Source organism: Anopheles coustani, chromosome 3 (assembly GCF_943734705.1).
Source record: "Anopheles coustani chromosome 3, idAnoCousDA_361_x.2, whole genome shotgun sequence".
Lineage (NCBI taxonomy): Eukaryota > Metazoa > Arthropoda > Insecta > Diptera > Culicidae > Anopheles > Anopheles coustani.
Window position 1 is genome coordinate 3890919 of NC_071288.1, and position 13557 is coordinate 3904475.

Below are 13557 nucleotides of genomic sequence, written 5' to 3' on the forward strand. Positions count from 1 at the left end.
TCCAGCGCACAGATTGGCGCCGGATGGGTGGAATTTTAAAATTTCCAATTAAATAAACCATCCACCCCTGGAGGAAATGGAACGGGGGCTGAAGAAGCCGATAGGAATGATTGGCTCATAAAATAACTCACCTTCTCTCGGCCATCAAATGGCTGGTGGGTAGCAAAGGACAAGACGACAAGAAGTCCCCCGCATTTATAGTCACTTTTTGGGGGCGTCATCTGGCAGGACTATGGAAATTAAACCTGGCAATCACTCAGTGAAGAGCTGGGGAAAAACTTTTATGAAGTCCGCTTTGGTTGGTAGTAAAACGTTACAAAAGACGGCAGATAGAATTTTTATTTCGTACACATTGTAGACTATTTTATGTCTTGGTGATCGATCCGGTGCCGCCGCCAACTAAGATTGAAAGACTCCAACAACTTTTGACTCCATGTATTTCTAACTTGTCGAGTGTCAAAAATTCGCACTTTCGTAACGGTTATCTTTCCCTATTCCCTATGCGATGGCCGATTTCCTACCAAACTATCAGCTTCCGCGTCCAAACTGGACAACCTTCGTACGCATCAAATTGACCATCAGCGCTACGAGCAACTGAAGCAACAAAAAAAACCCCAACATAATAACAACGAAACAAAAAAGTACTTCACACGATGAAAGCTTCCAACACAATGTAGCATTAATGCTGGACCGAGCGGGCACGTACTGCTCACGTACGCCAATAACGTCACTTTGCGCCCTCTAGCTTCACCAGCTTGACTTAAACCACTAGCCTTTTGGCCGTTACCGTTAGTCGGAAGGAAGTTATCGTCTCGACTCCACCGGCGGCAGATGGTGCGCCCAAGGTGGAGCTGCTGCCCGCTCGCTGGGAACACACAATCGGCCGTGGCTTATAATTGCATACAATGGAGGAGTTTTCCTTCCGCCCCCAAGCGCGCACCTTCGCGGTTTCGGTCGGCTATTATTTTTCTTCTTTCTTCGACGCTTGCCTCCCACTTTTCTATTCTCGGGATCCCTTTTATGACTTTTTTTTTGCTGCTGATGATGCTGCTGCTGTTGTTTGCGCAAATATTGGCATTATTTTAAATCTTCCCTATTCCGGGGCGCCATTTCCAGCGTTGTTCCTCTTTGCTGGCGAAATCGAATGCAGTAGTTTGCCGTTCTTTTTACACGAAAACATTTAGCATGTTTGTTTAATCGGGTTTTACCTACCGGTGCTATCATTCACAAAGCGTTTTATATCCCAAAACGTTCTCGTTTACAAACGGAGTTTGGCATAAATATTCACGCACCGTTTATGTTGTGCTAATAAAGAAAAACTTGAGCGCTGCCCGAATTTTCTCACGCGAAATATGTCTATTTTGTGTTACATTAAACTAGTTCTTCAAACACACACGCGCACAGAGACAGGTGGTATGAAAGTCAGCCCTGTTCGCTTGACTCTTGTTCGATGAAATAGGATGCTGCAATTCATCTTCCTTAATTTGACTCTCAATCCCTCAAGTGCCTGTTGCGGCACTGGAAAGCACTGCTTCCAGGGTTGAATAAAACCTATAATAAGGAAAATGAAAAACTCCACCCCCTCCCCACCGCCCCCAACCGCTGCAGCAAGCTTTTCCGACCACCAGTCGCCCAGATTGGCTCAGCTTGTTTCGTCAAGCAGACGCTACTCCAGCTCCGAAAACTCCAACACACCCGAATGGACCCATTCCTTTCCTCCGATATACAAGCATAAAGGGACGAGAGTTTTCGAAAGGCAACTGGAAACTATAGGAAAATTGTTTGCAGCGGGAGGCAGTCGCGCCCGTTGTGAACCAGTTCCAACCGAAGAACGACACGGACACAACATGCCGGGGACCTTTTTGAAGAAGGCGCGGTGGTGGAGGAAAGTGCAGCCCAAGAACATGCACACGTCCACTCCCGTGTTCGGGCGAGGGCAAGCAGATTGAATGTATTTGCATAAATTTTCCTCACGGTTCGTGTCGCCGGCGATTTTCCTTCGGCACAAGGGGGGGGGACGGTGGGCGTTCGAGAAGCTAGACGGTCTTGACTGGATTCTCGTTTCTTCGTCCGTCGGAGTCCATTTGTCCAAGACAACCAGGAACCTTCAAGGTGTGCAAATAATTGTTCTGCCATCAAACGGCGAATGCAATCAATGCTTCTATTTTCAGTGCCTTAACGGTTTGTTTCGAGGTGAAGACTGAAGCTATGTTGGAGCAATTTTCTATCAATGTTTAATGACAGTAAAAGAACGTTAAAGTTCACACACGATTAGAATGTAATAAGGAAGCAGTACATAAACAGACCACATAAGCAAATAAACAATTTGTTAAGCAAATTATTTTCATTTTAAGTCAAACTAACGTTACGATTACTCGAACTTAATCTTCCTTCCCGAGCACGTCAACCGGTTCTCGATGCAGAAACATTTCTGGCCGAAAACGTGCCCTATCGATGAAGACAGATGACGGTAAAATTGAAAAAGGACCTCGACCAGAAATCAATACCCACTGATTTAATGTCGTATTTTCCGCCTGGCGTTTTTGTTGCTCAGGTTCGTTTGGAGGAAGCGCACGTCTTCATCCAATCCTTCATCGTTTCCCTTTCCCGCGCTCGGCCGCGTCGCGTTCCATCTAAACCCATCTTCAAGCTAAGGGATCATTTGACATTGACATAAATTCTAGAAGTCGAGGTTCGGAGGACCAAAACCGATTCACCAGCAAACAAACGCACACACACAAACCCAGAGGGGGTGAATGTGTGATTTATGGTGTTACTTTTCTACTTCAAGGAGTCTTCGTTCGCATCTTGCGATGAAATTACGGGCTGATCATGGACAACTTTTTACACGAACAAGCGCGCGTCCAGTGTGTATGTCCTTCTCTGCTCCTTTTCGCGATCCGCTGTAATTCTGCGCAGCAAAGTTTTATTGGTCGTTACGGCGGAAAAAGGAAAATCAATTCCAAAGTTTTTGAGAGACTTTCGCCACGACATCCCTTCCTTACCAGCTCTAAAAGTGGTGGCAAAAAGGACAGGATTCGTTTAAAGAGAGAGAAAGCGGGGAAAAGACTTAAGACAAACCAGAACCAAGAGTGATACGGGCAAATATTTACGCGAGATTAGGAAGCAATGTATTGTCCCTCCCCGCAAGGTACGATTTACGACGAGGGAAAAGGAATTTGCTTGTTACGATGATCCGAATACCTTTCTAAAAAGATACCGATTATCTTCTCCAAGTGGCTAACTGACTCTCGGTCGCGCTTTTTCTTTTTTTTTCCCCTGTTGTACATTCACCGTCAAGGGAGGTTAAGAAATAACCACCACACATAAAGTGGCCCTTTAAGAAAACGAACAATTAAGCGCGTATGACAACTATCTTTAGTATTCCACACTCGCTCGTCTCTTCGCGCGGATAATTAATAGCCTCCTGGTCCTAGCAAGACCACGCACGACGATGGCGAAAACAATCGCGACCAGAACGTGAGACAACACCCGTGTGGAGACTGAGGACTGAGGGAAGTCACTCATTAAGCGAGGTAATTAGTGGGAAAGGGAAAAGTACCGTTCTAAAGACGTTCTCCGGCGTCGGTACGATGCGCCTCGGGTTGGCATCCGCAATGCGCACGAGGGTTTGAAATATCATCACCGGCAAAAAAGGCAACCCGCAGAACCTCAGAAAGCAATTAGAATGTTAGAAATACATTTGCCGCTCAGTTTTCCTAGGTACGATGATGATACATCGAAGAGGGCAAAACGATCTGATCGCGACCGATCGCCAGCCCTTCAACCCGGGTCCTGTGGCGCAATGGATAACGCGTCTGACTACGGATCAGAAGATTCCAGGTTCGACTCCTGGCAGGATCGCGCGAGAGACGAAACTTTTTTCTCGTCCCTCTCCGCACGATGAGTTTGGATACTTTTCGGAAAAAACTTTTTACCATCAGGACACCCACTGTTGGTAACGCGATCTCAATCACGCGAGTTGCTAATTGCTCGGTTGATCATAACCCATTCGGTGATTATAGCTATCGCTAGAACGCAACGCTCTCAACCACGCTTGAAACCAACCATCTCACCAACACAGTGGCGAAATTGATACGAAAGTCAACCCCGGTATACAGATCACGTTCTTTCGAAACTGTCAGTGGTGTATCGTGTTGGCCGTCGCAGTCGTTGGTGCGCACGCGTAAACAAATTAAACGAGCGGCACACCTCCCTTCCCATGCCCCTTTCCACCGTTTGCAGGGAGTCGCGACACGTGCACGGGTGTGCGTTCCGCCTTCTGGTGTTATGCTGCGCGCAGTGGAGGCGAAAAAAAATATTTATACACATTTCGAACGGCGCAACCAACACTGGACGAAAAGCTTCAAAGTGAGCGCGTTCGGTAGCAAAACTAGCTCCTAACTGACCCCCTCTGGACTGTGGAACCGTAGCGGGTGGAAAGCGGCGACAAAAGAAACGTAAACGAACACAAAACAAGAGATAACTTATCGAATTGAATGAAATGTAGCCGTTAAACGCCAAACCGGCGCAATGCTTCGAGAGGGTCTCGAGAAAGGGTACGAGTTTAACTCTCGACAAAAGGGGTAGTGAGCGGATTATTTATCGCGTTTTTGCTGCACGGATTCATTTCATGCTGAAGATGATATTTCGTTGTAAGAACAACTTCACCGATGGAAACAATGAAGAAGGTCTCCAAAAGCTGCCCACGTTTGCTTAAGGAGTTATATTTCATTTTTAACACATACTTATTTCATTGAGTTATCTTGATCAACGCTGTTTTTAAAAACATTCATCGCCACGTTTGTTGTAACGGTTAAAAGTTGGTTATTTAGCATAAAATATTAAAGATATTCTTCGCAGTTAAAATTATACAACCAACTAAAAGAAAATTATGTCCAATTCCCCACAAATGTTGGTGTTGATTAAAATTTTAAAATATATGACAACGCTTCTAAACAAACAAAACAAGTGACGCTAAGCACCTTTGAACACAAAATTGGTAAAAAAAACTGATGAACTATTTCACAGAGAGATGTCTAGGAGACAGCACGACCTGCTTTCGAGATAAAGTCAAATGGCAACGAGTGTAACATTCAAAAATGTCTGAAAAGATAAAATTTAAAAAACACAGGCAATTTAAAACCATCAAATTAGAGGAGTAATGAAACAAGAGTGAGAAATCGAAAAGAAAACTTACTACGCGTTATTTTGCGAGCATTTTTTGTGAAAACATCTGCACAGCATCGTTACAACGCAATGGAAGAATATGACCTACAAGGAATTTTTGTACTTTGTACGAGCGGGCGCTCCAGTCGGTGTCACGGTCAGGAAGGAAACGAACGTACCCCGTCAAGAGATCGAACCCCGTATCCGTTTCGCCCTTGAAGCAAGGCTTAACCTCGGTTCCGTGCAAAAACATCAACCCGCACGGACGCACGCACGCACGATGTGCACCTCACGCGAGAATTGTTGTTTTGTTGTTCGCTCATTACTTGGGTTTTTTTCTGCCACTTGTTTTTTTGTGTCTTACTACCCACACTCCGTCAGCATCGGCATCATCACCGCCATCGCGAACACGATCACGCCAAGGGTTTGTGCTCGGAGGAGGTTGGGGGGACGGAAGTGAACGCGAATCGCGAACCGCGTGTGCTCGCGCTTCCAAAATTGCACGTGCTCCACGTGATTCCCGTGCGAGCTAAGTTGGAGGGAGCCTCACCGTGGCCGCACGGGAGGTCGGAAAACACGATCAATGTGAGGGTTTGGTTGACGGAAAAATAAAAAAAGCCACACGACCAAATGACAAGTCCACTTTCGCCCCTCGCGGTTGTTGTATGTGTGTATGAGGCACGAGTAGTGCCTCTGGTGGGAGGCGTTCGAACACGGTTTCCGGGAGGGTCATGGAATCCGGGGGGATGGCACGAGACCAGAACACTTTGACGTCGGCGGTGACTGTGACTGTCCCGGCACTTCGAAGTGGCCGCGCATCGGTGATCGGGAAACGTGCGAAAGATTTGCGACACGTGACGAATCGCGAGAGTCGTCGAAGAAGGTAAAAAAACAGACAGCTTAAAAACAACTACGAATGGGATATGGACTGGGCGAAGGAAAATTAACTATTCCGCCCGTTCCATCCGCATACACGTGTGTGGCGCCTTGGTATTGCGTTTCGCGCTTTAGATGAAGTCGTACATCGGGGAATCTACATACGGAATATAAAGAGAGGATAAAACAGAAACACTTCAGGAAATCGCGAACTTATCAACAACAAAATCGTCAAGGTTAAGGATAGCCAAAGATCATTGATTTCTAAAATGAATAAAATTTGTTTAACATGGTAGCCATCTTGTTGTTTTTTTTATGAAGTGTGATTGAACATTACCAAGTTGATACATTTGTTTTTTTACCTAAAAGAACATAATCAACTTACAAAATTCGCATTTCTGAAAAAAATAAGTCATCTACGTTTGAGAAAGTCGTAAATTCTTTTCACTCTTCAACCCACTTTAACACATTGTATCGTAAAACTCATTGAACGATTCATTTCATTTCAAGTGTTTATTCGAATGACCCTCGAAGTAGTTCCTTTGGCAAAAAAATGCGATAAACTCTTAAGAGGCTAATGGCAAACAATTTAATAGATATATTCAGAAAACATGTAAAGCACATAATAATGACCATTTGTAATTAATATTCTTATGATCATAAATATAGCCATTTTGTTGGCTAAGTTCTTCAAAAATTGTCTATCTAGAATGAAGGAAAAAACGAAAAAGAACCATCAACTCCTAGCACCAAGTGTTTAACAACAGGTAGCTTCTCAATAAGCGAAAAGTGTCTCAATTGCTTGACCAAACCGTTTAACCTCCTCCTCCTGCTTCGAGAAAAAGGTAAGAAGCCGGGCGACAATTGGCTGCAGATTACGCCATCTCGCCAACCTGCATGAGAGCTTCGTTCTTCGTTCGCCGCACGTACTTCCATCTCCCCTCCGCTCCCCCCATGCTGCTCGTTTTCCAAAGACGCCCGCAGCCCCTCCTTCTCCACCCCGTTCTCGGCTTGGCCCTTCGACGAGTTGGAAGTGAGCGGCGGCGCGTGCTGCATGTCGCGTTCATCTCTGGGATCCACCCCTCTTCTCCCCTTCACCTCTCTCTCGCCCAACGAGCACAACAACAACAACGTGTGCCCTTCCACACCCCCACCCAAAACGCATGGGGGGGGGGGGGAGGGGGGGGAGGGGGGGGAGGGGGGGGGTGAGTGCGCGAAATGATCGCGTAAGTGTGGTTTGGCGCAAGCACAAATCGCTCGCGGAACTCGCCGCCGTCAGGTGATGGAAAACGGCACAACAAAAACCCCCAAAATCACCCCCTCTGCTCCATCGGGTCGTTTGCGAGGGAGCGAGGTAACATAAGAGAGGGAGAGAGAGAGAGAGAGAGAGAAGGAAAAAGGGAAAGATAGAGAGAAACCGGTTGACGTTCGATTCTCGGAGCGCGAACCCCGCGAGGGTTGTTTTCGCGAACACCCCTCCGCGCACTGGGGTGTTTCTTACCGTTGTGGACGCGCTTGCTTTCGTGTGCACTTCTTCCACCACCCGCCCCTTCCACCGACATCGCTTCTGGGCAAACGGCGATCAGTCGGAGCCGTTGCAACGGATTGCCTTTTGCTTCAAACTGCATTCGGCGTTCTGCATCTGCGAGCAACGGGCATGGGAGGGGGAGGATCGCAAGAGAAGGGAAGGGTCTGGTGGGGACTGCGGGAGTCTCGTGAGACGTGGCTGGGGTGAGGGACGGACACACAAAGCGCAAACCGAACGCGATCACCGAAGGCTACACCACCATCGCGCCGTTGCCGCCTTCGAGGAGATCGGATCGAAGGCAACTTCGAACACGGAACAACCGGGTGCAAGAGGGACGGAACCGAGGCGGGCTCATGTGCAGGAGCGAGAAAGGGCATTGGAGCAGCGGAAAACGCGCGCAACCACGCGCGTCGCACACTTTTTGCCGCCAACAGCGGTCCAACAACACCGACTTGGACTTGGACGGCGGAGCAGACGGAACCAGATATAAAACAAAGGAGTGCTTTGTGTCTCGCTGCAGGTCGGAAGGGTGCCGAGGGATGGGCTCAGGTAGCCCGCGCGGGAAGCGAAGGAAAATCCATTGAATAACGCAGGAAAATCCTCACGGAAGGGTACAACACAACGGAACGCGCAAGCAAACACATTGCAGTTTGGCTCGCCGTCGTCGTCATCCGGTGGAGTAATAAATATTTTTATTAATGCTTCACTTCACAGTTTTGGATGAGCCTCTCTCGGGGGGGGAAGTAAACACGAGTGATTGATGTATTACACTTCACTATCGGGAATTGAAAGACATTAAATTTAAATTTAAATTTAATGTTTTGCAGCAACATTGTTGAAAAGGTGGCTGCAATGAGCAATGGATACTTTTTTGAAAACACTTTGTTCTGCCTGCTTCCACGGAAAAGAGAACGGTTGTTAATTTCATAAGGAAAACATCAAAAACGACAATCAAGCAAGTAAAAAATGGGTTTAAATTCAACGCGTCAGTTGTGTAGCATTGTCGAAGGAAGTACGAGAGCAACAGTAGGGTATGATAAGAAGTCAATTCTATCCCAATCAAAATACAGCAGAACTAACCGGAATCAAGGAACAGAGAACTGCGCTCAAGAATGATCAAACATTTACTGAAAAAAAACAACAGATAAAAAACAAAAACTAAAACTATTTACTCGAAACAATAAAAGTAGAATACATCAAGTGCACAAGAGAAAGAACAGAGGTAAAACAAGTAAATGTATCAGAAAAGTAGCGAACATCGTAGAGAGATTTGAGAAATCCGATATCAAAGTCCTAAGAATAACGCTGAATAAGGTAATTATGTTTCAGTTTGTAAAATAAAGCTAACATTCAATTTACTAGCACGTAGAAAAATTCGTAAAACAGAACGATTGTGATTTGATTACCAATTGAATTATCATACTATTCGATAGAACCAAACGTTGGAAACGTACTTCTTGTACAATCACAATTCGGCGCACTCGGCGTTTTCTGCGAATGTAGTCCACACAAGGTCATTTTACCGATGATGAAACCAACACCAACAAATTTGACTCTGTGTTTGTGAGAGCTAATATCGCGCGACATTGGTCGACGATTGTCGCTCTACATTTGTGAGCGAGGTTGTAAGATGGGGCATTCAGTGCGTTAGAAAGAGCTCGCTACATGTGTTTCGTGTCAGAAAAGTCGCATTGAAAAGACGCGGGACTTTTTCAGGTATGAGATGTTGGACAGGAATTAGTTTTACGATGGCTAGCAAGGAGACGACACTGGAGCTGATCGAGGATTACCGGAAGCTTCCGGTCCTGTGGAGCAAGAAGCATCCGCTGTACAAACATCGCCAGACACGGTTAAAGCATCTAAGGGTTCTGGCCAAAAAATACGGTGTTAAGGAACCCGTCATGGAGAAGCGGATTCACAACCTAAGGTCGCAATTTACGCGCGAGCATAAAGAGCAGTTGAAGAAAACCAAAGACCCACTTCCGAGGCGCTCCTGGTACGGATACGAAAAGATGCTGTTTCTGAAGGACGACTGGCAAGGTGTGGAGGGAGGAGATGCAAATAGCGAGGGCCCGTTCAGTGACCTCTCCGACGCAGATGCATGGGAAATGGAAGGCGACTTTGACGATATGATAGCGTCGAGTGTGGTAAGTTCTAAACAAGCTAAACGAGTTTTCACTCGGTCAAATCAAACAAATGGTGCCCCAATATATTCTAGGTTGATGCCAAGGGAACGAAAATAATTCCAGTAATCGACGTGGATGCCGACTCGAGTGAATCGCAACCGGAGCTTGAAGCCGATACGACTCCAACCGTCAGCAGCAGTTCGGCGAAACAAAGAGCAACGCGCAAACCTATTCCAGGGCCCGCAGTACGAATGCAGTGGGCAAAAGCAAAGCAGGCTGCGCCAAAACGGGACGAATACGCCGTGTACGGGGAATATGTTGGTGAAAAGCTGCGAAACGCCGGTAAAAGCCGGCTCGAAATCGCCAGGGCACAGCAGGATATAGAGGCGATATTCATTAAACTAGAGAGCGGAATATATGGAAAGCCTGGGTAAAAATCGAATATCAAAAACTAAACCACCAAACATTCCTTCACCCACAGGCCGAACAAAAGGAGGAGTGAGAACTAACTTTTACCAAATATCTAACATGAACTGAAATGAATTATCTACATTTAGTCGTGTTACATTATAAATAAAACGAATTAAAGTAAGCGTCACAATTAAGTTGTGTCTTATTATTTTTTGTGCAAGAAAAGAAAACGCCTGTTACGGAAACATTCGCTTACGTGACTTAAGGAAAACAGCAAGTAAGTATCATATAATTACACGAATGCCTAGCCACAACCCGCATCCCCTTTGCAGTGAAATGAATTCGAATTGGAAGTAAATGATGGAAACTTACATTAAAACATCAAGGACATGCAAATCGTGCAGTGTGTTTTTGAAGTGCAACAATTAGTTTTTGAAACAAACTCCGCCAGAGTTTCATTCTTCTTCAGCACAAATGGGCAAAGAAGTTTAAGTTTTCACAAGAATCTCCTCAACCCAACGCTCGTCGCACATCCCTTCCTCCACCTATTGGCGCTAGTTTCCATAATTTTGCGTTTTCCTTTGTCCAAAATGTGTCCACAATCCGTTGTCAAGTACCGGCTTTGACGTCAAATTAAACCCTTCACCGAAAAATCGGTACGGTAGGGCTAAGGGAGGGCGAGTTTCAGAGGGGTTTCGCTAAAGTGAGGACCATGTTTTCACGACCGACCGAAGGAGCAGCAAACCCAGCCCAGCAAACGAACACTGGAATGGGAAAGACAGAATAAAGGTGTCGCGCCAGCTTCGAACCAGTTTCGTACCAAACCAACCGAAATGAAAGCCCACAAGACGAGGAGACGGAAGCAGTTTCTTGGTCGCCACACGCCACCTGACGGGCGCTGACGAGCGGAGTCTTTATTGTAGCAATAAGCCAAGGTAGGCACAAACTCAGCTGGTGAAGTTGCCTTGCTCCTATGTTTTCCCCGGGAGCCCCCGTTTGGCCAAGGGATGCGAACATTTCGCTCGAACTTCGTGGGTTCGTAAGCGAGGGCAGGAGGAGGAGGCCAGAGTTTGAGGTCGGACGAGAAGCGGTCGAACAATTCACCGCGATATAACACGCCACGCCAACACGTAACACAACACGGCTGATAACGTCTGGGCCATGCCCGGTCCGATTCTTCGACTTGCCTCTTTGCCAGTGCCATTACGTCACGCCGAATGATGAAGGGCAGCAGCGCCGTCTGTACCAACACTTGCTTGGTGGTCGGTGTGGGTGGCTTGGCAAACGAATCACTCCAGGCGATATAGGTCATTTATTAACTTACCATTTTTGTAAACTCGAAGTTAGGCAAATGGAAATGCTTTCAAATACAAACAAGATTTTAATTTCATAAGAGTATTGAAATCCTCGAAGAGAACAACTTGATCCAAGACCGTGATGCTGAAGGGATGTAGAAAACAAAACAAAACGAAACGAAACATCATGAGAACTACCATCCAAGGGAAGCAAAAATTAACCGGACAAAAACCAAACCAAACAAAAAATGATGGAAAAACTGCAGCGTTGTTAAAGTAGATCAGCAGCTTAGCGGGGCAGAGAACAACAGCGCAAGCGGTATGCTGGGGTCCGATGCGAAATTCGGAAAACAACGTCAAACCCAACACGACTGTCTGACCTGATTTTGTTTCTGCTGTGCAAGAATGAGGCGTTTACCATCGTACTCGGTGAAATAAAGGAAATGTTGAGGAGAGTTTGTGTTGGAACAGAAAAATGGATGTATCATTTTAGGGGAAAATGAAAGAAACAGCTAAACGAAATGGAAGGTTCTTCTTAAAAAATGTTGGAGACGCTATTAGTTCATTGAAATAATTACCAAATTAAATATCACACCATTTGAGAAATTTATTTCATTTTACAGTATATCAAGACAAACATATAATACTTTGGTAAGAAAGCAAAACTGAAAAGAAATGTGGTTTTCCCCCAGTGGTACAAACAGACATTTTCTTTGCGATAATTGACGACTCTCGTGGTGAGATGATGGGTGAGAAGTGTGAACGATATATGTGAGCAGCGAGTACGCGAACGCGAGATCGTGAGTGGCGTTTTATTTGCTTTCGCACGCGCGCGACCTTCACCCTGACCAATAAACTTTCCTGCCACTGAGACAAGGAAGAAATCCGGCCCAGCATTTGAGACGTGCGGACGGGAAAGAGAACGATAGCGAGCGGCGGTCAGCCGAGAGTGGAACATCGCACATTATATCGCCATCATATGGAAAGGTGATGGCCGCAGGCATCGAGAGGACTGCTCACATAGCGCACACACACACTGTTGGTCGGTTGTCCTCACGCGCGTCACACTCATCTCTCAGGATTACCTTGCTATCAAAGCATTTCAACAGTGTAAATTAAAGGATATGAATATCATATGGATTAAAAACGGTTCACTCCAGTCCATGTAATCCTCTTAACATAAGGCAGACTTCCGAAAGGATAACGCCATGATATTTTCATGGTAAGAAAACAATTAAACAACTTGGACTGACAACTCTTGTATAATACTGATGAAGAAAAAAAACTCGTGTATAATACTAACTTTGTATCATACCACTTCAATATTTTTCATTCTTATTTACTAAAGCAACTAAAACATTACGAGTTATTTAGTATATAGGCTCTTTAATTATATTTATTAGCTTTAGAGCCTTGTGATTATCATCCCTATAGATTCGCTATCAAGGAACTGGTAACTTGAAATTAAAGTTAAATAAGAACATTTTAGTTGTATCTCACTTATGATTCAACGCTTTGAAATGGGTGGTAATTTGACTTAGTTGTATTTTGTGCCTCTTTAGTCCGGGATATAAGCTGCTCCGAATACACGTTTTTGACACGAACATAACTCTAAATTCAATTCCCGTAGATAACACTACCCCTGCTTTGCGCCAATGAACCCATAATCATTGATGAACAAACTAGGGAACTATACTGAGGTCTCCAAAGGGAGCTGAACAGGATAGCGTTGCGAGTTCCGCGACATTGAAAAAGAACCATTCGGACGCTAATCCAACTCTCTGAAGGCAAAACTTTCGAAGCGATTTTCCTGCTGACCGATTCCCTGATGACCGATTTCATTTCACGGCCATTCTATGCCGGTCCGGACGCGTTCGCTTATCTTTTCGCGCTTCCCCAGTGGTGATGATGGTTGACCGATAAGGCGCCCGTAGCGCGCCATGATAAGGCATACCTTCGCGAAGCAACAACCTCCCGAATGAGGCTTGAAGCCACTGTAGACCAGCACTTCTGGTCGATTGTGTTAATTAAAACCAAATCTAACTGAGGAACCACATTACGGGAACTCCCCTCCTCATTGCGTGAGAAAAAAAGATGTGAGAACAAAGTGAAGGTTATAGACCCAGTTTTTAAGATGTTGAAGAGATCGGGA

General features: G+C 45.6%; 2 protein-coding genes and 1 non-coding gene across 3 annotated transcripts; all 3 read left to right on the plus strand.

Moving 5' to 3' along the window:
- The first annotated feature begins 3791 nt into the window (after window positions 1-3791).
- Window positions 3792-3864, plus strand: Trnar-acg (transfer RNA arginine (anticodon ACG)). The gene has a single exon. It is a non-coding gene; the product is annotated as a tRNA-Arg (tRNA).
- Window positions 3865-9291: 5427 nt separating this feature from the next.
- Window positions 9292-9645, plus strand: LOC131260265 (uncharacterized; the record flags this gene model as incomplete). Its single annotated transcript, XM_058261941.1, has 1 exon — window positions 9292-9645. A coding segment is annotated over exon 1 (354 nt), but the record flags the coding sequence as incomplete, so codon positions are not given.
- LOC131259357 (uncharacterized) lies at window positions 9607-10192 on the plus strand. Its single transcript, XM_058260830.1, has 2 exons — window positions 9607-9720; window positions 9792-10192. The coding sequence occupies exons 1-2, from the start codon at window positions 9682-9684 to the stop codon at window positions 10131-10133; spliced, it is 381 nt and encodes a 126-aa protein (XP_058116813.1). The 5' UTR covers window positions 9607-9681; the 3' UTR covers window positions 10134-10192.
- The last annotated feature ends 3365 nt before the right edge of the window (window positions 10193-13557 follow it).